At 37.9% G+C, this 22,757-nt stretch overlaps 1 protein-coding gene across 3 annotated transcripts; it reads left to right on the top strand.

Moving 5' to 3' along the window:
• Positions 1 to 1,295: 1,295 nt before the first annotated feature.
• On the top strand, positions 1,296 to 22,261 carry AP1AR (adaptor related protein complex 1 associated regulatory protein). 3 transcript variants are annotated; one of them, XM_050895688.1, is made up of 11 exons: positions 1,296 to 1,500; positions 4,338 to 4,406; positions 6,611 to 6,659; positions 8,294 to 8,320; positions 9,153 to 9,178; positions 10,083 to 10,179; positions 10,965 to 11,063; positions 14,258 to 14,319; positions 15,429 to 15,502; positions 16,442 to 16,570; positions 19,811 to 22,260. In XM_050895688.1, exons 1-11 carry the CDS (start codon positions 1,424 to 1,426, stop codon positions 20,074 to 20,076), a joined length of 975 nt encoding a protein of 324 aa, XP_050751645.1. In that variant the 5' UTR covers positions 1,296 to 1,423; the 3' UTR covers positions 20,077 to 22,260. The 3 variants fall into 3 exon arrangements, with proteins under 3 accessions (XP_050751645.1, XP_050751646.1, XP_050751647.1); XM_050895689.1 differs by lacking the exon at positions 4,338 to 4,406 and having other exon boundaries at positions 19,811 to 22,259; XM_050895690.1 differs by lacking the exons at positions 4,338 to 4,406; positions 10,965 to 11,063 and having other exon boundaries at positions 19,811 to 22,261.
• The last annotated feature ends 496 nt before the right edge of the window (positions 22,262 to 22,757 follow it).

Here is a 22,757-nt window from a genome sequence, read left to right as displayed (position 1 = left end):
TCAACAGCTAGAAGAGCTTTCTTTTTCTGAGAATGAAATTGGTAGTCTTACAGTGAACACAGCCCTGTACATAAAACAATGAATAACCAGATAGTTTCATTTTCTAAGTATCTACAGTATAAATTAGACATTTTCAGCATTCTGAGCTGAGTGCAACTGACACAATTTCTGTCAATGTGGATTCTGGATCCTCTGAATGTGGAACAATGGTATTTCTTTTATATATTGTTTAGCTTTTTATACCAAATAACATGTGGCTGTGCTGTGTGCCTTCCACATCGTGTGTGTCTTGCTGTAGCTCGCAGAAATGTTCATCTAGAGAACGTCAACACAGTGTCAGTTCTGATTTTGTTTTTCTGTTTTGTTTGCCAGAAATTTTCAGACATCATGGTATCTGCCAGAATCATCCATCGTAGTTCTTGTAGTTAAACCTCAGGAAGACAAATAACGATAGCCTCTGTTGTTTAGATATTGGGTTTTAGATGAGTCACACAAACAACTTGTTACTTAATATTTTTGATAATGAAGTATCCAGTGACTTCGAGAAGTTACGGATGAAGTAGTCTGATGCCCTGAATGATCTTTTAGGGCTTAAATTACAACGGTGGGTTTTGGTTTTTTTAATTAAGGAATTTTTGCTCGCATACAGCGTACAAGGTGTAGTAAACACATGCCCACATACAAGATTTCACAATACACCCTATTTCTCTTCACCGCACAAAATGGAGGGGAGTAAAATAAATTAAAAAAAAAAAAAATCACACCTGTGGCATGCGGTGGTGATGATACAGTTGATCATGAGATGTGACTGCCTTCTTTCCAAGGCAGTTTTGTGGTAAACGGCCTTATTTTTTTTTACCCATCCTGTTTTCCCAGATGACAGAACCTCGATACCCGCTTCGGTTTCATGCAGGCCCCTTCCTACCTAGTTTACAGCGCCAGAAGACAACTCAATCACCTCACCTTCCTGTTATGTTTCTTCCCTTGAGGCGACACGTGGAAGGGAAATCAATACCTTTGGCGACGATCCTTGAGGAGAAGAGCCTTCAAAATTTCCAGGTTTGACAGGACATGGTCTTTTCTTTTAGCTGCATTAGCCGGTTCTAGGCGGTTTTAGGCGGGCCCGGGCGCCGCCGCCGCCTTCCCCTCAGCGCCCGGGAAGGGGTGGGCCGTTGCCGCCGGGGGCGGTGCCAGCGCTCGGGGCATGCGGCATCCGCCTCTGCGCAGCGGCCGCGGCCATGAGGCTGTCGGCGCGGAGCCTCCCGACGCCGCCTGGCCCTTTGTTTCTCGGGGTCAGCGGCTGCCCTTCCTCTCCGCCTTCCTCTCTCCCCCGCCGCCCTTGATGGCAGGGGCGGTTTGAACCCGCCTGAAGGGAGGAGAAGGAGGAGGAGGAGCCGTTGCCGCCGCTGCCGCCCAGGATGCGATGGGGAACTGCTGGGCGCAATGGTGCTGCGGGCTCTTCTTCCGGAGGGAAGCCGGCCGGCTCCAGCGAGGTGGAGGGTAAGCAGGCAACGCGGCTACCCCTTTCCCCTCCCCGGGGCGGGGAGGTGCTGGGCCCGCCCGGCTCCGCCTTCCTTCCCCCCCCCCCATCCCTCCTCCTCCTCGGCGGGAGGTGAGGAGAAGCGGCCGAGCCGGAGGGCCCTGAGGCGGCAGGTCGCCGTTTCCCGCCGGGAGCTTTGACAGCGGGACGTGGGTTACCTTGGGGTAGGAAGGGGGGTGAGGAGGCCGGGGAGCTGTTGCGGTGCCCGGTGTGGGCCCAGCAGGGAGGTGAGGTGGGTCAGGAGGTGAGGTGGACGCTTGCCACCTCATGCAGGGTCTGGGTCCAGCCGGGCTGCCCCCTTCGCCCCCCTCCCCGCAGCAGCGCGGGGAGATTGAAGGCAGGGGAGGGAAAGAAAACGCCTATGTCGCCTCTGCCTTGACAGCTCGAACTGATGAAATGCCGTCGAAAGGTTGCTCGGCTTTGTGCGGTTTGCACGGCTGATGGCAATACGCTTCCAGGGATGGCTTAGGTTAACTGGCTGCGGGGACATTCTTACTCCCTATCCCTCTTCCAGGGTTGTTTTTCCAGAAGAAGAAGCTTAGAAAGATTTTTTTTCAGGTCAGCTGCCAAAATCTGTGCAGGCTGCTGTGTTTGTGCAAAGATGGAAAACCACCATGTTTTCTGGAATATGATCTTGTGTTCTCTCTGAGTCAGAGGCTGAGATTCTGTTGTGGTAAAGGTTGACTATTACAGAAGATCAGGAGCAGAATGGTCCGAATAAACTTTCATATATCTTGTAAATGTGTAGTCCGTGTTTTGTTCTGCAACAACCAGTTCATGGAAAAGCACTGTACCAACAGGGGAAGGATGCATTACCTGTACAAGAACTTGGTTTTCTTCCGTATGCTTACCAGTGTTTGATACTTATATGTCACTTATTTTTGACTGATGTATTAGGATTGAAGTCATTCTAGACCGATATGCTGAGCATTTTACATACTCACAGCCTCTAGCAGGCAAGTCTGATGTTCTGCTTGTCCTGAAGACCTTTTAGGAATAATTTTCAGAGAAACGGGTGACAGACCAGGACAGTGTGTGTGGAGGATACCTGCTTGTGTTCTTAGTACCCTCTAGCTCAGGGTATGAGAACATCTGAAATGCCTCAACAGCTGGCACTTAAGTATCTGTTTCTTGTGCTGTACTCTGAGAAGAACAGGTAATATTTGAAAGGTTCTTGCTTCTCACGTGTTTTTTGCTGAGTCTCCACTCATAGGCTAATACCCTTTTTTTAGTAGTCGGGGGTAGTGACAATAAGTCTCTGGCAATGTGTACTTACCCTGTAAATTATTGCTTTGGTTGTGGGGTGTCTTTGGTCTTTTCTCCCACCCCCTACCCCCCACCTACTTTTAACTGATTTACTAACTAACTTATGAGCACTGGATAGGAGACAGTGTCCAAAAAGGCACAAGACTTTCTTGGCTATAACAGCAAATTCTAGATACACGGTTGTCTTTTATCTTTCCCTCTCATCTGAAGTGACTATTACCTATATGTTTTGTTTGGTTGATTTTTTTCCCTTGTATTCTTTGTTTCTTGTATGTTTGCAATACTCTGTTACCCTTTTGTATATTCATTGGTGTTTGCAGCGTCATCTGTTCTAGCACTTGGTTTTGGTGCATGTTTGATTCATGAAGCATCATTTAGCTTCCTGCCACACTGTCTCATAGTCTCCAATTGGTTTTCAGGAGACGGTTGCTGAAGTTACTGGCTTACCTGCCAGACTTCATCATGTGTTTCGGTGCCTTTCATGTAACTCCTGGCTTACTGCTTGCTTGGGTTTTAGAATGGCAAATATGAATGCCGATGCACAGAATTATGAGAAATGCCATTCTCTGAAATGGCAGGGAATTCATGAAGACTTTTATGAGCATACTCTCAAAGGAGAAGTTTGTTTGCTATGATGGCTTAGCTACTCATATGTGCATGTATTGATTCTATTAGTCCAATATCAGACTGTCCTTAACAGTGAAATAAATCTGTCTGCTATTGTAATGTTAAACTGCTATGTACGTTTCTTCAGGTGTTGCATAGCCTGTAGTGAAAGTCTTAGAAAAATGAAATGATAGTACAGAAAACAGACTTTTCCAACTGAAGAGGCTGCACCTGTTTGGATTGGCTTTTGAAGCCTGAACCTGGAATATCGTATACAGGGATCAGTTTATGAAAAAAAAAGATCATCAGTGCTACCTCTTGCAGATAGCTGGCACACGTCTTGGATCATCTTCGTTTTCTGGGTGTGCTGGTAGTTTACAGAACAGTGTTGGAGTGTTGGGCAGTTCAGGTATTTTCCTTCCACTGTGTGGTGGGAGAGGCAGGGAATTGTATTAAAAACAAAACTGTAGAATGTGTCTTATAAATTTTGTAAGGTTGCAAGTTAGATTGCTGCCAAATTCTGCGGATTTGTCTACTTCTGGAACAGCATAATGTAATAACGTAGCTTATCAGGTTAATTGTGATTATTTCAATCACTCAGATTCCCCCACCCGCCCAACTAGTGCTTCATTATTTTTAGATACTCCAAGATTTAACTCTAAGAAATAAACTCTGAATTAAATAGTTAAGTACACAGTTTTTAACAAGTGTTTCAATATCCTGCAGGATTATAAATTGCCTTTGCTTGGAATTGTACTTAAAATCTTGGAGATTTATGGATGAATTGCTGCAATGATTTTAGAGTTCATGTTGAGCATGCATAGAGAGAAATGAAACACCAAAACCTTCTTTAGTGTAGTGTAAGTTTAACTTTCTGTAAAAACACAAACTTTCAGTTGGTAATTTTTTATTATTTTTTTTTTAGGGAGTGTCCTTTTGCTTCGGCTGAAATAGTTTTGCTCGAAGTACTACAAGCTGCAGCCATAATTAGAAAGTAGGTCATAGCTAATTTGTCACTATCTTCAACCATAAGTATTCCTCTTCACTCCTAGAGGAGTGTTTAAAAGAAGGGCGGGGGGGGGGGAGGAGAGAGAAGAATAAATAAAATTTGTCTCTAGGTTATTTGTTTGGTTAGTTTGGGAGGGATTATCATGTAGCAAAATTGAAACAATCCTTTTTGTCACTAGTGTGGAAAAAATAATTTTAACTCATGCCCTGGTTTTAATAGATTAAATGTTAATTTTTAGTGACTTTTTTCCCCACAGATAATCTGTAAAAGTTGGTTGATTTTTTTTTTTAAATAGAAGATGATAACATGACTTTGCATAAAAGGAGAATAAGCATGTATATGTATGGAGTGCTGAAAAGTTAGTCTCTTTAATAGCTTTAGATCTTTGAAGATTGATCTGATGGTCTCTATAGGCCCTGTGGCCTATTAGCTGAACTGTTTTTTCTAGTACCTATCAAACCTAAATGTTTCTCAAGTCTGTTTTAGAAAATAATGAAACAGTAGAGCTTAAAGGAGAATGATAAAAGAATAATAAAAGTAAGCATTTTAATAGGTTACTATTTTATTTCAATTGAAGTTGTTATGTGTGGGGGTGAAGTTGATGGGTCTTCCATTTCTGTCTCTAATGACCTCAATCTTCCGTAGTTGCTCCGGGATTTAAGGGCTCAAACTCTGGCACAGAATTAGGTCTTCTCTTATTGAGTCCCTGTTCAGCAGGTAGCAGAAAGTGTAGATCTTCCCTGAAGTGTCATTGCTGTTGGGCTATTTGTAATTACATTTAGTGAGCTTGCATTGCATTGTCTTAGTTTTCTATAGGTTCACTGTTCAATTCTTGCAACTAATCTGACTGCAGCTCATGTATTTGTAAAGTTGAGCATAATTTAGGTAGCACCTGATGCTGTAAACTGGAATTATACTTTTGTTAACAACATAGATAGTCCTGAAACAATTTCCTGTAACAGTTTTATTAAATTAGATTCCTAACGCTGTTGGCTCCTGCACACCAAAACGTTACACAGAGGGGTAGCAGTGAAATTACTTTAAGCGTTCATGCCACGTGTCCCAATTATATTTGCAATGTTGTGCATGAATTAAAATGGCCTTTCACCTCTGGTTTCATAGCAATGAATCAAGTGGAAACAGTTCTTTAGCGGTAGCTATGCACTGCGAGGTACGCTGCTGTATAGAAGGGAAGGTTGCGCACCAAGAAAGAAGTGGGTTGCACAACAAGTTGCCAGGGAAGACGTACCCTGACTGACTTCCAAAGAAAAATATGATGGAGATGAAATATGATATGATTAAAATAATTCAGGCTTTGGCTGGTGTGTTGCTTTTAGTATAGTAAAAGTAGGTGTTGGTTGCAAGTACAGAACAATCTTTTCTACAAGTATAGAAATGCCTGAGGCCCTGGGTTTATTCCTGATACCAGTCAGCACTTGCAACTGGAAACTGGTTTTTAAAACCGATCGATGAAATGGATGTTGTACTGAAGCACCAGCATACATTTGAATGTTCTTTTGGATGATAGCCAAACCTCTTTCACTAGGTAAAAATGTATACAGGTAACGTAATACTCTATTGTTTTTTATAGAGGACAGTGTTAAGATAGTTAAAGAATCAAGGAGGAGACCGATTCCCTGTATAAAATTACAGACTGTGAACAATTTTTTGTAGTTGAAAAGTATTGTCTTGACCTCTTTGTAGACATTTTTCTCTGAGGTTCAACCTTCTAGCTGTGCTAAGCTGTCAAAATAAAAGGTATTGTTTAACATTGATGTTGTACAAGATGCTATGCTAGTTAAAAGTTAAGTGCCATGATGAGCAACGGTGTTTTCAGAAATTGCCTGGAATAATGTTTTTGGAGAAAAATGTATTAAAGGTATTGCAGAACACGCTAAATGTCTGTAAATGTCAAGTCTAGCACCCTGATGAGTGATTTCTTCTCACTTCAGGGTGCTTGTCTTTTTTCTGCAGTTATAGAAGATCTTTATATGCTTTTGCCTCTTTCCGCTCTGGTAGCGATGCAGAGCGCAGGTTAACAAGTAAATGTGTTTAATACATGAAGATTTTATGTTTATTTTATACTTACTTAACATATTTCAAAAGCTATTTAAAATTCTCAGGCTCGTTTTCCTTCTGCTGTGAATTGAAGACTATTCTGTAGTGTAACTGTAGACTTATTTTTCCAGATCAAAGTATTTTAGAACATGTTCAACAGGAGAACACTTCACTATAGAGGTGAGTGCTTACATTTCTAGTGATTTAAAAAAAAAAAAAAAAAGGGGAAAATGCTGAATTCTAGCAGTGCCTTTTAACACTTTTTGCAGTTCATGTACACTGAAATATTCTGGGTTATTCCACACCAAATTGATGCTGCACTGGGTGGCAAGATAGCAGTTCTTATAGCACCTCAGAACATTGATACATCACCGCACTTTAATCTATCATTTGGAAAGAAGAGAAGTATCTGTTGTGATCTGATACTCAGCACCAGAGCATTCTAAAGTCTGCCTATTGCATCTTTAATCACTGCTGTGTTGGGAGTGATTTTTATTCTCTGCTTGTGTAAGTGCAGGATATTTAGTTCTTGATTGCAGGATCATGAATCTGATTCTACAAAAAACGAGAATCTGATGAGGTTACTTTATAGTTAGTTGCATTTGTAGTCCACTTTGTTCACTACAGAGGTCCTTTCTCGGCCACCGAATATCACCCCTTTTTGCCAAGGGTAGTAAAGGTTAATTTGTATAAGTTGAGATTCTCAGAATAACCTGGTTTACTTTCTCTGAGTGTTCATTATGGTCTAAAAGTCCTAGACCTTTCAGATTGCCCCCATTACTGAGAATAATGTTAATAACTGTAATCACTGCTTTGGCTTTCAAGAAAGGGGGCAGATGTATATGGTGGGGGAAATCTGTTTTAGAGCACAACTTCCAGTTGTGAGAGAGTGTTCCTGCAGCAGAAATATGATAGGAAAAAGAAGGTTCTGTCCTCCTCCCAAACTGTTGCTCATATTCTGCTCACAGCAATTAGTCAGTATACAGGTCAATAAGGAGTCTTTTTGTAGGTACTGACCTCCATGTTTGACGTATTGCCTACATGTAAGATTACTAGTCTGAAAATAGTACGGGGAATTTCCACTTGCTTTGTTTTTATGTGATAGTTGAACTTCTGCTGGACAAGTTTGTGCAGCTTAGGATGCTTTGTGTACTCTTGCCCAGTTTGGGTTTTTTTGGCTTCCTATCATTAAGCATTACATTGCCTTTATTGAACTTTAGTTTCTTACATGCAAAGCTGGTAGGGGGGTTGTTGTTGTTGCTTGTTTGCTTTTAGAATTCTGGGGAGAAAGTAACTCTATGCTTCTGTAAATTAAGTAAATCTTCAAATACTTTTTGGTAAGCATCACAGTTGCCATGCAAGGTAGAGGTTACATGCACTATACCCGATACATCTTCTACAGTTTTAAATTCAGTGGGTTCTTTGGTGTATGTCAGAGCCATACCATTCCTTCCACTGCTTGTATTATAATGCTTCAGATATATTAACAATCTTATAAGCTAATGAGATTTCATTTTTATCAGGGCTCTCACAAAAGTTGTAGTGAAATACATGAATGTTTTTTTAATTTTGACTCCTCCTTTTAGGATAATGTAATGTTTAAGAAAAGAAACATTGGTAAGAAGATAGGTCCTACTCTAGAAGTAATACTTTCTCTGAAAGTAGGGGCGTTCATAAATGGTATTACAGTCCCACTGTTATCATTGGAGTCGTGTTTTTACAAGACAGATTAAATATGTAATCATATTTGCTGTATGTGTTTAGTGACTTGTTATATTGAATTGTAAAGATCGTTTACTTCTTTTTCTCTGCAGTTTGAGAACCTGGTGGAAAGTGATGAGGTAGGTATCTGGATCATAATGTGAAACCTGCTAGTACAACCCTTAAAAATGGTTCCAAGATCTGTATCTTCCTCCCACTTTATGCTATGTTGTAGCCTTAAATTGCAGGGTTTTTTTTTACTTTGAGTTTTGCTTGCTCTAGGAATGAATATTTAACACTTTGGAAGAGATGAAGACCTAAGAGAAGAGAAAACTGATTGGGGGGAGTATGGGAAGTAACCCTTTCAGGAAGAGAGCACTATGGACATTAGGAAGGCAAAAAGAAAAGAAGAAAAGAGGGGGGGGAAAGTGGGGGCCGGGGGCGGAAGACTTGAAGGAGAATTTGTTCCTGGTCTAACTCTTGTATAAGACTCAGCAAATGTTCTCTATCTGAGAACATAAATGGACCTGGGTTGCTTTGCTAAGGAAAGTTTTGGGACGGCTCTGTCTCTACAATTATGGTTAAACTGGCTGAACAGTACTTCAGAAAAATAGAAGTTGGCCTTAAAACTTCACTCTTATAAATTTAATATGGCTTGATAATGGGCACACACACCACATTTTCAATACCCTGCCCTGTATTTAAAAACATGAGGGCTAATAGTTTGGTTCCTGAAATACACCACCGGAATTTTTATTTTCAGTTTGAAGTACTTGTTTTACTTAACCACTTCAGTTGATTGCATGACAAGATTTTTTTTTTTAAATTCCAAATTAAAACAGGGGATTCCCCCCCCCATTGTAAAATCAACATATGGGAGAAACTATGATTTCATATTGTTTTTTTTCCCGTCTTAAAATTCATTGATTGATAGGATTCTCAAAAACTCAGACTTTTTTTTTTTTTTAACAGGGGGAAAGCCCAGGAAGCACTCACAGGTAAGACACTGAGATTCAAGACCTCTCCTTCCCTCTGCTCTCCCACTGTGACTATTAAACTTTTCAGAGTTCCTGTCAAAACCCTTTCTGTCTTTTTATTTGTCAGATGCCTGGAAAGAATACATGTCAAACTAGCCTTAATGCTTAACCACGTCAAAACAGTTTAGATGGTAATACATCATGCAAAAACTATACAAGACAGTTAAAACAGTATGTTGCAAAGAGAATCTTTATTCATGTTCCCGGGTCTGCATTTAAAGTTACATGGGTGTTAGTGCTGCTACAACTCCAGTGAATTTTTTGTGAGCATGTTAGTATTTATCTAAGCAGTAGAAACTTAGAGGTCTGCTCTATAGGAAACATGAAGGCACCGAAGTGTATGCTTTGGTTGTCTAATTCTAGACATTTTGTATTATTTAAGTTTGATAGTTTCCAAAATGTTGTTCCCTGTCAATGGTCCCAAAGAAGCGATATAGCAAACCTTATAATTATTATAATGCTTTTGCGGTCTTGTTTGTTAGATATGTAAAAGTAGGGAATGGATGAAAGGGGAACAGTTTACAATTAGGGGACCAAAACAAGTAAGGAAAAAAAAGTGAGATTTACACCTCAATGATATTAACCATTCTATTCCAGTAGTTCTGTTAGCAAACAATGTTTTGAAAATATGCTTTCTATAAAGATACAAAAAATGCTTTGTAAGAGTAAAGAGAGACAGCATTGTCTTGAGTAAACTGGAACTTTGGAGCTCTGTTCTCGGGCGGAGCAGGCCAAAAGTACAGCTTGTTGAATTTGCATTAAAGGACCAGTCAAGAAAGACTATATGGATATGTTTAAGTGCAACTTAGGGTTGTCATGCGTAAATAATAGATGGAGTCTTTTTGTGTTTCTCCCATGCTTTTAGACCTCTGACCGAGGAAGAAATTGCTGACTTGAAAGACAGACATTATGACTCCATTGCTGAAAAGCAGAGAGTTGTTGATATGAAACTTCAGTCAGAGGTAAGCAGTTATGATGACTAGTATGGTATGGATAGTTTTTCTTTTAATGTAGTTAAGATCAACCATGAACACAAGGAGATTCCATTGGCATGAACGCAACAATTGGGTTTTGTTCATCAGTTGGTATTTTTTAGTCTACAAGATACAAAAAGAGATTGCTGCGCAACTAAGTTTGCATCAGAGATTGCTTCTTTTTAATAGCCTCTTAGCTGAAAAATTGAATGAGTAGGCTGGCTCTCTGACTGAGATCTGTTAAATTTGAACTTTTTTTTTTTTTTTTTTTTTTTTTACAAAAGGCAAAATGGGGCGTATACTTGATTCAACTTTTCTTGTGCTCAGTTTTTTCCAGAGCTTTTCTTAAGGAAAAAAACCATAATTTGTCATTTTGTTTTAGTGTGTTGCAGCAATTAATGGAATATGATGTGGAATACAACATAGAAATTGAGAATGATTTTTAATAAAGTACCAGTGAAATATGCAACTGAAAAGATTTAAGTCTTTCACTGTGCAGTTCATGATAAAATGCAACATGCATTTACAGCAATTCAGTAGTAATGATGTTTATTCAATAGGGTAATGTTTAGTTATCCAAATTTCTTGGGATGTTTGGTGGGGGGAAGCTGTTAGATTCAGTTAATGAAGAAAAATGTTTTAGCTATAGTCAATTTTATTTTATTTTTATTTTCTAGTAGCTCTTCTTTTGTTTTACTGAACTTATGGCTTTATTCATAGGAAGATAGATAGGTTCTGCTTTTGTTAACCATTACTATTTTGTTCATATACAGTTAGCCTTACAAGAGGAGAAGTTAAGAATAGAAGAGGAGGCTTTATATGCTGCACAACGTGAAGCAGCCAGGGCAGCAAAGCAGAAAAAGCTCTTGGAGGTGAGGGGAAAAAGACCCCAATATATAATCAGAGCTTCTGTTCTGTTTCTATGTATGCAGACTTTCCTAATATCCTTTACATCTCAGGAAACGTAATGAGAAAATTGCTTTGGCTTGTAAATTCCAGTAGAGAAAGAAATACATGATTTGAAAGTACAGCTGACTGGAACAGCTGAAAATGATGCAAATTGTTTGAAACAGCTTATGTCGCTGAGCATAGATTTTGAATGAGATGCATGACTTTAATCTATGATTAGCTTAACAGACTTCTTACATTATATAGAAGTTACTGATCTTTAATGTAAAGTGATCTGTGATGGTTTTCTAGTAAAAAAACCCTGAAATTAAGCACCTACTATGACATAATTTAGACTTGTAAAATGTCCTTTACCTATTTGTGCAGTTAATTGTTCCTTATCTATGTGGTTTGTGTTAACATGAAGATACGTGTTTCCAAGTCATCTCAATTTACTGTTGACCCTGCTTTGAGCAGGAGGTTGGACTAGATGACCTCCTGAGGTTCCTTCCAACCAGAGTTGTTCTAGCATTTTGTGATTTGTATGTGTAGTAGCCAAAGTCCAGTAATGATTAAACAGTAGTCTTTATTTAATATATCTGTGCCTGCTTTCAGATGTCTGGTGTCCATGCTTTTGGAGCTTGGTCAAGCAAAACAAAAGCCACGTTATGTTTTCCTGCTTTTTTGAAGACAGATGGTGTTCTGTATCCCGATAGCCTTTATTAGTGACGGTTTTCATGCTGCAGTTCAGAGAGTTACATATTATCAGTGCATTTAATATTTTTGCCATCTTAATAAGCTATTAAAGTATGTGTTCTCACACAAATTTCAGGTTGCCAGGAATGTGTATGTTAAAAAGAACACTTTCACTTTTCACTATCTGTTCATCTATAATGTGTATGGCTGCAGTTGTAGCATGTTCAAGGAAACAGTCCACTAGACATGTGATGTGTGTTCAATTAGAAGTAAATTTTCAAAAGTTCTAGACTAATTGAAAAAGTCTGAAATCTACAATAGGTATAGGGGAGATCTTTAACCCTAGTGTATTGTCTGTCTTCAAAAGAGAGTGAATTGAAAATTGTTATTTCCAGACTGATAGTGATGACTGAGTTTTCATCTAATATTTATGTTGCTAAGTATAGGTCTCATGTCACATTTCTTTTTGTATCCTCTTGTCATTTGGTATGGGAGGGTTAATTCTTTCTGACCTTTTTTTGCCTGTTTTTTTTTTTTAACACATTTGGTCTATATAAAGTCAGCAAAAGTAGGTTGTTTTATGGCTTTAACTGGTTTTTGTAGAAGTTCTGTGCAAGAAATGCTATTTTTCTTGTCTTTTGGTATTTTTAATATGCACCTCTTTTAGTCAGGACCTAAGATAGAATGCATTATAGAGCTTTTAATTTCCTCCTCTCGTAAAATTAGTACCACTTATCTCCTTTACAAACAAGCCCCCCCAAGATCCGTAAGGATTATAAGGATTTCTAAGGAAGCATTTTTGTATAGATACGCATCAAGCATTTAACCTTTCTAAATAACCTAGAAGCTATTTTTGAATACATAACTCATCTCTTTGCTGTTTGTGGGCAGAAGTCTTCTAAATGAGAAAATGGCTTTTTCATTGGAAGCATGGCATCCCTTTTAAAACTGATTTGGTTTGCTGATGTTGCCCTGCTAAATGTCAGGGTTTGTAACAGCAGAGGATTTTAATATATGCATATCCTGGAACTTACAGTGCTAGGTATTTGTATATGACCTGGCAAAATGGGTAGATAATTTAAATTGGATATTATGTGGGTATGTGAATCTTAAAACAAAACTGTTGCACATGTCAGTAATTGATTTTTACAGACTTGTTAACTGTGTTGGTGCCAAATTCCGGTCTCTCTCTCTCTGCGTACTTAAATCTTCTCACCTCTAACCACCATTATGTCATATTTGTACTTCTTCTACACTTTCCATTTCCTTACTGGTTTTAATCTGCTTATTCTGATACTTATTTAAATACCTGAGATGGAAAGTGCACCAAGAAATGAAGCCATCATCATCTTGGGATTGAAAAATACTAGCTGATTCAATGCAGTTATCTCGCAAGACTATTTACCCAGCGAAGAGCAATTCTTAGATGAAGTTAAAGTTAACATTAAAAATGGTGGTTTATTTACCTGCTTTTCTTTTGCAGGGACAGATCCATTAAGGCTGAGAATAGATTTCCCCCCCCCCGCCCCTGAAAATACAGTAGCTAGATACATCAGACTTCTCTATAAAACTAGCTTGTTGATTTTTATCTTAGTCTTTGTCATAATCAGTGAACAACTACTGCTTCATAACTGATCTACCTTTAATCACATAGTTGATGTACCCAGTCTTTATGCTCTCATTTTTTCAAGGCAGGGAAAAGAGACTTGAGACAATTTAAGTTGTTTAAACCCTAAAACTTAAGCAGAACCCTACTTCAATGACATCTGTTGTTCCTCTTGCAACTACAAAATAGATGCATTTATGGCTTGTGTCTTGCATTTTTCATTCTGTTTTTGCCTAGCGATACCACGAAAGCTTTCTACCTTGAGAGTGTAGAGGTATTAATACTTTTGGCCCAGCAAGGCAACAAAGCTTTTATTAATATAAATGAAGCACTTAGTGCTGATACAGACAACCAGAAGAGATGGCAGTATTGCTTTGTACAGGGATAAAAGGACCTGTAGGAAATATTTCTTTTTAAATGGTAGGCTGACTGTTGTTGTGCACAGAGCAAAACAAATCAAACATAACCTAGGTGTTAGTTGGGCCTGGAAAATACCCGTGGCTTGAGAAGAGGACAGATGCAATCATGAATGAGGTGGTGTTCACACATTTCTAGACAAATTGATGCTTTTTTTTTTTTTTTTGTGCATGAAATAGGTTAACATATTGAGAGGTCTATTCACAAAGCTACCTTCTTTTAAATGGAGGGATTTCTGAGATTAAAAACAATACCACTTGCATGTAACGGTCCCTTCAGTGTCATAAAATTTGATTTTTATTTGAATGAAAGTCAGTCTTTTCCTGAGTTGTACTTAGACTGCTCCAAGGACCAGGACAGTGCTCCTTCTAATGTCACAGTTAAGGGAATGCTTAGTGTATTGAGTATATTAGTGAGTGATTGCTTTCAGCTTTTTCAACAATTTACTTCTTTTGATAGCAACGTAGACAGCAAAGGATAACACAGAGAGCGCATGCTGTTAATAATGGAGAATATCAGAGGTAAGATATAAAATTTTATTACTGATAATCAAGAACCATGACTGGTTTTATTCCTGTTCCTCATCTCCCCTCACAAAAAAAAAACCCTACATGTTTTTCAAACCTTACATACGCAGCGTTTCTAAGTCAGAGTTGTTTTCATTCATTGCGGTTTTCTTCACACCAAATAGTTACTGAATGCAAACTGGTTAGCATTAATCTGAAAAATTAGAGGATAGATTGCATTCATTCTGGTTTTCGCTGTAGTTATTAGACTGATGCATACAAAATTGAACCTTCTCCCAGCTGCTAATATATATACACACATACAAAATCTAGTGTTTTATATTAAAAAGGTGTTTATATGTAGAATCTTGGCTAATATAAAAATAGTTTTATTATTCAGAACCCTGTTTGAAATGCCCAATAAAAATACGCTAATCAAATGGGGAATGGAATGGTTTATGTAGTCTGCCTGTTTCTTCATTAATATTATTAATTTAATTCTCTTCACTCCAACCTTCTCCGTTCTGTGTTGGGAGGGAGGGGGGAAGGGGGGGACCCCCCCCCCCCCCCCCCAAAAAAAAAAAAAAACCAACCCCAAAGAAATTTACTGTGGAACAGTATTTGAGTTTAGAAAAAAGTCTAAAATCAAACACCTATTTTTGAATGGAAGAGAAGGGGGATAGGAGGGATTTCCAGTTAGGGAAGTACCGTTAGAAAAGGAGCTGTGAAAACTGAGGTTTTGTGGCATGAGTAGGAACTAGCCAGATTTTAGAAACAAAGGACTGTAGTAGCAGGATTTGAATTCATTAGTTAAAAAAAGGAATTCAAAATTAAGGAGGCATTATCTGAAGTGACAAAGGATGAGAGGGGAAGAGTTGTTTTGTGACAGAAGTTAATTCATTTTTAACTGAAAATACTACTAAAAATTGAGCAGAAGCTCAGACTGGGAGAGGATGTGATGAGTAGGAATGGAAAGGCATTTTGTAGATCATTTTATAAAGATTTTAGTTAAAGGTGTATGTGCTTTGTAGCATAGAACTGGGGGAGCATGTGGATTAACGTATCTTTTATGGCATCCTTAGAGGTTTATAAAGCTAAAAACAATATGTGCATTGTTCTTCTAGCTCTGTGGCAGAGGAAGATCTTGATTCTTTCTTAAGAAATACAAAATTCCAGTATGAAGCTTTTCGAAGTAGTAGTAAGTCTTCCTTTTCTTATGCATGTCTTTAAATGTTAAGCGACTCTGAGGAGCACAGAGTGCTATTTCTTTTCCTAGATAAACATTAATTATTTTTTTATATATATATACACACATATATATAAAATGTGTATACATATATCTGTATTAAAAAATCTGATAGAAACTTCCTCTGTAATCCCTGATGCTTCAAGTGTTCGAAAAACACAGCATATACAACTTGTGCTACAGCCGTTCCACTTCTCAAAAGCAATTTCTGTAAGCAAACAAGTCCTGTGTGTGGATTTTATTTCACTAAGGCTTTCCAGCCATCTTTGTGGAGGCAACATCAATGCAGTGAACTTTTCTTGTAAAACCTGACTGTGTATTAAAGATGCAAATGTGTGTGTATAGCTTTTTTAATCATCTCTTAGCAAAATAATTAGAACCATACTAATGGTTAATTTTTTTTTTTAATGAAGCGCAAGAGAGGATTTGGCTGTCTATATTAAAAATTCCACTAACAATTTAGAGGAAAACGATTTTATAAACTTATATCCGTGAGTTTTGATGACAGTACGTGATAGTTACTAAGAAGTTGGAGGACTGATGGTAATTCTTGGGAAATGCTGCCTGTAGTTTGGGGTTTTTGGGGGGGAGGGTTGGTTTTTGGTTTTTTTGCAAGTCTTCACACAACTCCAGCTTAGAGCTTACTAAATTCGTCTATAGTTCTAATTAGACAGTATTGATAAATGTCCTCCTGTAATATCTTTGTGATGTTGACTATTAAAAAGCTGCTGTATACTCTTTGAAGTGATGGATAAAGTGCTTTTTCAAATGTTCCTGAGATTTAAAGGCCACAAAGCACAATAAAAACTTTCTTTGAAAGTTTAGTTTTGCATATTGAACCTCAAATTCAAGTATGTTTACGAATTAAAAATACTTTTTTTTTTTATATAGGACTTTCATCTGATGCTACAGTGCTGACGCCCAACACAGAGAGTAGTTGTGACTTAATGACCAAAACAAAATCCACAAGTGGAAATGATGACAGCACTTCATTAGATTTAGAGTGGGAAGACGAAGAAGGTATTTATTCTGCTATTCAGTTTCATTCTGAACTTAGAAGTTAAAAATGCTGACAGTTTAAACTATGTTGATTGTAAATTTGTCATTTTTCGAAAGGGAAGGTGATTTAAAACTTAATTCTGATGAAATTTCTGTTGAGTGTGTAATGATTAAACTGCAAATTATTTTTACCTGGAAAATGGATTATTTTGATAAACGTGGTTATCTGTCTAATAAATGAATTCATTGCTTTGGATCCTTCAGTAAATGTCTTCCTGCATTTTGTGGAACGGACTTGTAAACTCACAACAAAACTAATGGTAAAGAAATGCTGCCCTCTTGTGAGCCAGTAGCAGAAGGAACAGCTTGTTCTTTGTTTTAAAATGTGGAAGTTCATCAGGAGTCTCTGACTGAAGTGTTTTAGGAAGCATTGTTTCTTTAAACCCTAATTACTTTTGTTGTAACTTCTACTGGAAACTTAGGTCTGCATTCCGGGTGAGTATCCCAACTATCCTGATTGCTGCTGCTTTTTGTTACAGATCTTTTCTGTTCTCTTTAGTAAATCTGCAAAAGCTCTTGTCTTTGTTTCAAAGTTAATCCAAAATTTTGAGACCTTGACTCTTGAAAAGTTAACCAAAAATAAGCTAGGATTTCTTTTAGCCAATGCATAGCAGATTTTTTTTTTTGCTTTAGTAGACTGTTTTTTGACAATCTGTGTGTAGTTTAAATGTTTAGCACTGTCAAGAGCACTAAAACACCCAGTCCAGAAACCTGTTTTGAAAGACTTAACTTTCACAGATTTACCCAGAAATACCCAGCATCTTTTTTTAGCTAGTGTGTGCAAGAGCCATGAGCATTCTAGAGGAACTGAAGCTAGGGCAGGATCATATATGTTGAAGTGCGCTGGATTTTTCATTGAGAGTAATTAGCACCAGTGCAGAAACAGTGTTCTGGGAACTCTGTATTCTACACTGTGCTTAAGAAATGGGAAAATTGCGTTCTTTGCTTCTTTACAGATCGAGTTGTCCTCCTACTCTTATGTGTTAGCTTAATTTAATATCTTTCGAAATAACTATTGAAAACCAGATGAGAGCAAGAGTCAGTCTTTACCAGGCATACCTGCATGCAAAATTACCTTGTTCATTTGACTGGTTGAGGGTCTTGTTGCATACAGGCTTGTATTATGCCTGTTGTTGGGAAATTTAATTCTGTGTATAGAATTAACAATCTGTGATGTTTGCTATTCATTGTTCTCTTATCACTGTCACACTGACTTAGCCGTAAGTATTCATCTTGTTTTGAGGGAACTACATAGTAAGTGCTGAGAAGTGCCAAAAAAACGCCTAAAAAACAGAGAATAAAATTACTGCGTAGTTCTGTTTCTGAGTCCTCCTAGCCTGTGCTCTACAGAGGGGAGTAATTTTTAAGAGTGGGTCATTGTGATGGCAGTGCATCTCTGCTCCCTTGTAACCTTAAATCTTCAGCAGAAGAGGTGGTAAGATAACCTGTGGAAGATTGCTTATGCTTGAGAACATAACTTGTTTTCATGGCTGCAAAGGAAGGAATGGGGTCATTTGAAAGAAGTACTAGTCAATATTGCAAGGACTTTGAGTAGTTTTTAGCACATTCTTGGTAGATCTGGCCCAACTTAAGTGTGTTAAAACCACCTCCCTGAAGAGGTTGACTGCTTGCTCAGGGTAAGAAGTTTAGTTACAGTGTGTGCTGTCAAAATCTACCGTGGAGACTGAACAACGCCAAAAAAGTAAGTGTTTGTGGGGGGTTTAGTGATCTGGGATATTCATTTATGGTCTAGTCACACGTTTTCACTGTTAGACAAAGTTGTACGGGGGCTGAACACAAAGTAGAGAAGAACCAGTGTTTTGAAAGGCTATTAGCCTTTAAAAAAACGACAACTAAGAATAGTAAGAAAAGATGACATTGCTTGACTGAAAAGTTGCCAGATTAGGAGGTTCTTAACAGGGAATGCCTAGATCCTGAAGTAGGCATGATTATGTACTACTAATGGTAGTGTATAATCATTATGTAATGGTAGTACTGAAATGGGATTGTGGATTGGAGCTGTCTGAGCACAGCAGAAGCATAGTTTGTGCCCTGCAATGTTATAGTTTATGAAGAGTATTATACAGAAAGACAAAGGGTGTGAGGAGAAAATGGAAATGGTAACTGTCCTGGATTAAATACAGATTTTTGATAAAGTGAATTTTGTTTTCATTCTTTGGTGTCATGTACAGATAACAGACAAGGAACTTGTAGTACTAAGGTTGTATTGGTATTTTCAGCAGTGTATCTTGAGATGGACAACAGCTTCAGTGAGCCATTGGTACCAAAAGAATGATCAAGTTGAAAATAGCTGTGTTTTGAAAGACCCATGAAACATTAACATAAAATCTATCATTTGAGTCTTATGAAGGGAAAAATTTACCTCTTAGATATTTTTTTTCCTGTGGCTTCCGCCCCCCCGACAGCTGTGTGTTTCAATTGCAATATGTAACTTTTTAATTATAATTAATTAGTTAGCTAGTTACTCCAAATTTAAAAGGGGAGTTTATTTAGGAATGTATGAGGAGTCCAGTGAATAAGAGTAGTATTGTAAATCCTCCCCTTTTTCCTTTCCAGTGGTGTGGGAGGGTTTTGATACACCATGAAAAAGTCTGTAGCATCTCTGATATCTTTGTGCAGTTTTCTGACCAGTGTTTTGCCTTATTTTGTGTGAAATTAAATAGACCTTTTCAGACAAACTGAAGACCTTTCCTAGCCAAATGCACCCAATATCTATCTAAACTTTAGCTGCTGTTTAAAATGTTTCACATGATGATGTTTCGTCTGTTTGTCAGTAAGTTACAGGAGTATTACAGGATTCCCTAGACACTTAGCTTTTCTGGAAATGGCACAGTACCAAAAATCTTCTAATATTTACATGCCCATAATGTAGGGCAGCAGGCTGCCTATATAGGAGAAATAAACACTGCTATTGAGTTGTTTCACTATGTTGTCTGTCTTCCTTAGAACTCTGTAAAACAACATCACTGGCTGTTGTGTTCATTTGGGCCAAAACTGACTGCAGACTATGGATTTAATGTGAACACCACCACCAGAAAAAATACGGTGATGCTCAGGAGTGAAATTACCAGAGTCTGGATCTCTAAAGGATTCTTAGTGTTTCTTCTGATGTTCTAACACAAACGTAAAGGTACTTCCCTCAAATTTATGTCTTTCTCATAAACATGTCTTAAATCGCAGGCATGAACAGAATGATTCCAATGAGAGAACGCTCCAAAACAGAAGAAGATATACTCCGGGCGGCACTGAAATTTAATAGCAAGAAGACAGGAAGTAATCCAGCCTCAGCCTCTGACGATTCTAATGGATTGGAGTGGGAGAATGACTTTGTTAGCGCTGAAATGGATGATAATGGCAATTCAGAATATGCGGGATTTGTAAATCCTGTATTAGATTTGTCTGCATCAGATGTAAGGATATCTGATTCTGATCATCAAGACAGATAGTGAAACTGCGTGGCCCTTACTTATGACCACATGTTGAAAAGTGAAATAGAATGTACAAAACCAGTTTGCTCTTTTATAACGTGGTTCCCTTTTTCTTATAAATTGATCAGCAAGGAATAGGAATGACTTGCTATCTGAATTAATTCAGAATTAAGTGCAATTTTATCATCTACCTTCTAAACTTTTATGAAAACTGGGATGATTCTATTGTGTATATTTCTGGATATCTGGATTTAATATAAAATTATCTGCACTAATTTAAGCTTCATAGCTTGACATATCTATATTTTAACTAGCCTTTTTTTCTGGATGATGTTTCTACTGATTTTGTTTTTAAAATTCATCATTGGCCTAACGTTTATCTCAGAAACAGTCTTACATAACTTATCTAATACTTGAATATAGAAAAATAATTTTAAAAAAATTTTATTTCCAGTATGTGCTTTTTGACTTGTTCTTTAGCTATTTAGAGGGTGTACTTAGCCAGCTGCAAAACAAATTTCACACACAGTAAATTGCAGTTTTTCCCTGTCTGGCTTATAGTCTTCCTAGCCTTGTGTTGTTCTCTTTCCATTTATTTTATTTTTTTATTACTTTATACTAAGCACAGTTAACCTCAATAAGCATAGAATAAATCATCAGGTTAGGTAAGATATTGTCTCGTATAATATGCCAGACTTAGTAAGTGTATGCTAGATAGAAAAACAACTATAAAAATTCTTTATGCGTCAAACTGGAAGTTTTAACCAGTATCTAGTGGAGAACTGGGAGGACCAAAGTCTTGATTTCCCCGCCCCCCCGAACAGACCAACATCTGATACTACATGGTCCTTAGAATTCTTTAGTTGTGGAAAACTTGTAATTCAGCTCAACCGGAACAATTATTGAAAAGCAACATTCTCTGAGCAAACTGGGGGAGAGATGATTGCTCTGCTGCTGGGGTGGGAAGAACAAGAACCTAAAGACTGAATTCCTATATTTGCATTTTAAAAAGAAAAAAAAAGTTCAAGTTACAAAACAGTGCGCTCAAGTGCTCTAGCTTTCCTGTGCCTCTAAACTGGATGGTTTATACTGCTAATGCGGACTGAAATTCAAGGAGGTGTTCAGTTACTGCGAATCTGGTGTAATGTATTGTGTGGTCTCCCCTGATATTTAATGTAAGTTATACTTTTTAAGAAAAGAAAAAGCTCACTGAAGAGAACGTCCGAAACACTTGTAGATCTCAAGCTTTCCCCAAAGTTTCAGTAAAGCCATTCTACTCTACTGTTATTTTGTGCAGCTGTCTTGTTTTTCCCTGAAAAACGGGGTGTAGCTTCACCGTTGTGGAGTAAAAGCAACACGCTGTGTTAAGTAGTAAATCTGCATCATCAGAAGAACTGAATTTGTTGGTGAAAGTTGTGTCACTGTTCTAGATCATCTGAGCCTATATACAATAGCAGGGTCACTACAATGTGGTCCTCTTCATGATGACTTGAACAAAAATACTGCACACTTGGATTAAACATGTACAAATATCAACACTAAGGAACAGATAAATCTTGTTGATAACATTCCATTTCTTAATTTAAATTGTAGGTATGTCATTGAAAATATTTTAATGTAATTATCTACATTTGCAATGCCTGTAATAAGCTTTAAAAATTTGTACACATCAAATGTATATTTTTGGTTTGGCGTAAGCTACTACTGTGTAACTTCTCCTGAACGTTTATTTGTATACTATATTCCTATGGAAAAGAAGGCAACTTTCTCAACATGTATATAACGCATTTTTTTACCTGCTGAAATTGTAACTTACCCTGCAGTGGTCACTACTTTTCCTGACCAGTGAACGTGAGGTTAACTTGTCCTGACCGTGCTTTGAGGAAGTAAACTAGCTGCTCGTCCTGCTTGTAGAATGAACAAGCACTTAGGAAAAAGGAAGCTGACTCCAGCTGAAGCTTTTACTGTGGCGGGCATGTCCTGTAGCCATGGTTAATAGCGTTCCGCTTTTCAGAGTTCAGTGCGCCACAGCGAGTGACTTAAGAAATTATGGTCAATATTTGTGGAAATTCAAGAAATTGAAGGATTATAGAAACAGCTCATGTGAAACAATTCAACACGACTGTAAAATGTGTATCTGTACAAATTTAGAAGTCATTAAAATTTTCAGTCAGTCTTATGTCTGGTAATGTTTTATCTGTTGCTGGTTTTGTGGCTGCCATGTCATACATAGTGAAAGCAGTGTGTGACGATGAATTGTTAAAACGTTACCCAAAATTACCTATGCATCAGCTAACTAAGGAAGGTTTTAATAAATAATTAGCTGTGTCTTTAACTACTGAATTCCATAGCATCCCTTCTTGAGACCTGTTGCTTTGGAAGGGAAGCTCTAACAAGCTGCGATAACGGAGGACTTGAGGAAGTTGGAGCGTGGAGCCCTTCTATCAGAAACAAGCAGCTGTACCCTCATACTTCAAAGGTAAGAAGACCTTCCTTGTCTAATGCAAGCAGCTTCCCTGTCTTCGTGTCTGTCTGAGCTAGTGCACCATTTGAGTTGACTTAGCTGATTGTGCCTGTATATAGGAAATAGTGTTTTTAATAGGAAACTATTATTTTTAATTCCAGGGAAGTGTTTTACGAAGTTGTTCCTATGTTATACATATGTTTCTATGCTAAAGTTGAGCCATTGTCAAATATAA

Source organism: Gymnogyps californianus, chromosome 4 (genome assembly GCF_018139145.2).
Source record: "Gymnogyps californianus isolate 813 chromosome 4, ASM1813914v2, whole genome shotgun sequence".
Taxonomy (NCBI): domain Eukaryota; kingdom Metazoa; phylum Chordata; class Aves; order Accipitriformes; family Cathartidae; genus Gymnogyps; species Gymnogyps californianus.
This window is presented reverse-complemented; position numbering and strand designations above follow the sequence as displayed.

Excerpts from the sequence above, each read along its gene's own strand:
- AP1AR (XM_050895688.1), top strand. The coding sequence starts at position 1,424 with ATGGGGAACTGCTGGGCGCAATGGTGCTGCGGGCTCTTCTTCCGGAGG. Across the intron at positions 1,501-4,337 it reads CGGCTCCAGCGAGGTGGAGG|GGAGTGTCCTTTTGCTTCGG; the intron begins GTAAGCAGGCAA and ends TTTTTTTTTTAG. Across the intron at positions 11,064-14,257 it reads AGCAGAAAAAGCTCTTGGAG|CAACGTAGACAGCAAAGGAT; the intron begins GTGAGGGGAAAA and ends TTCTTTTGATAG.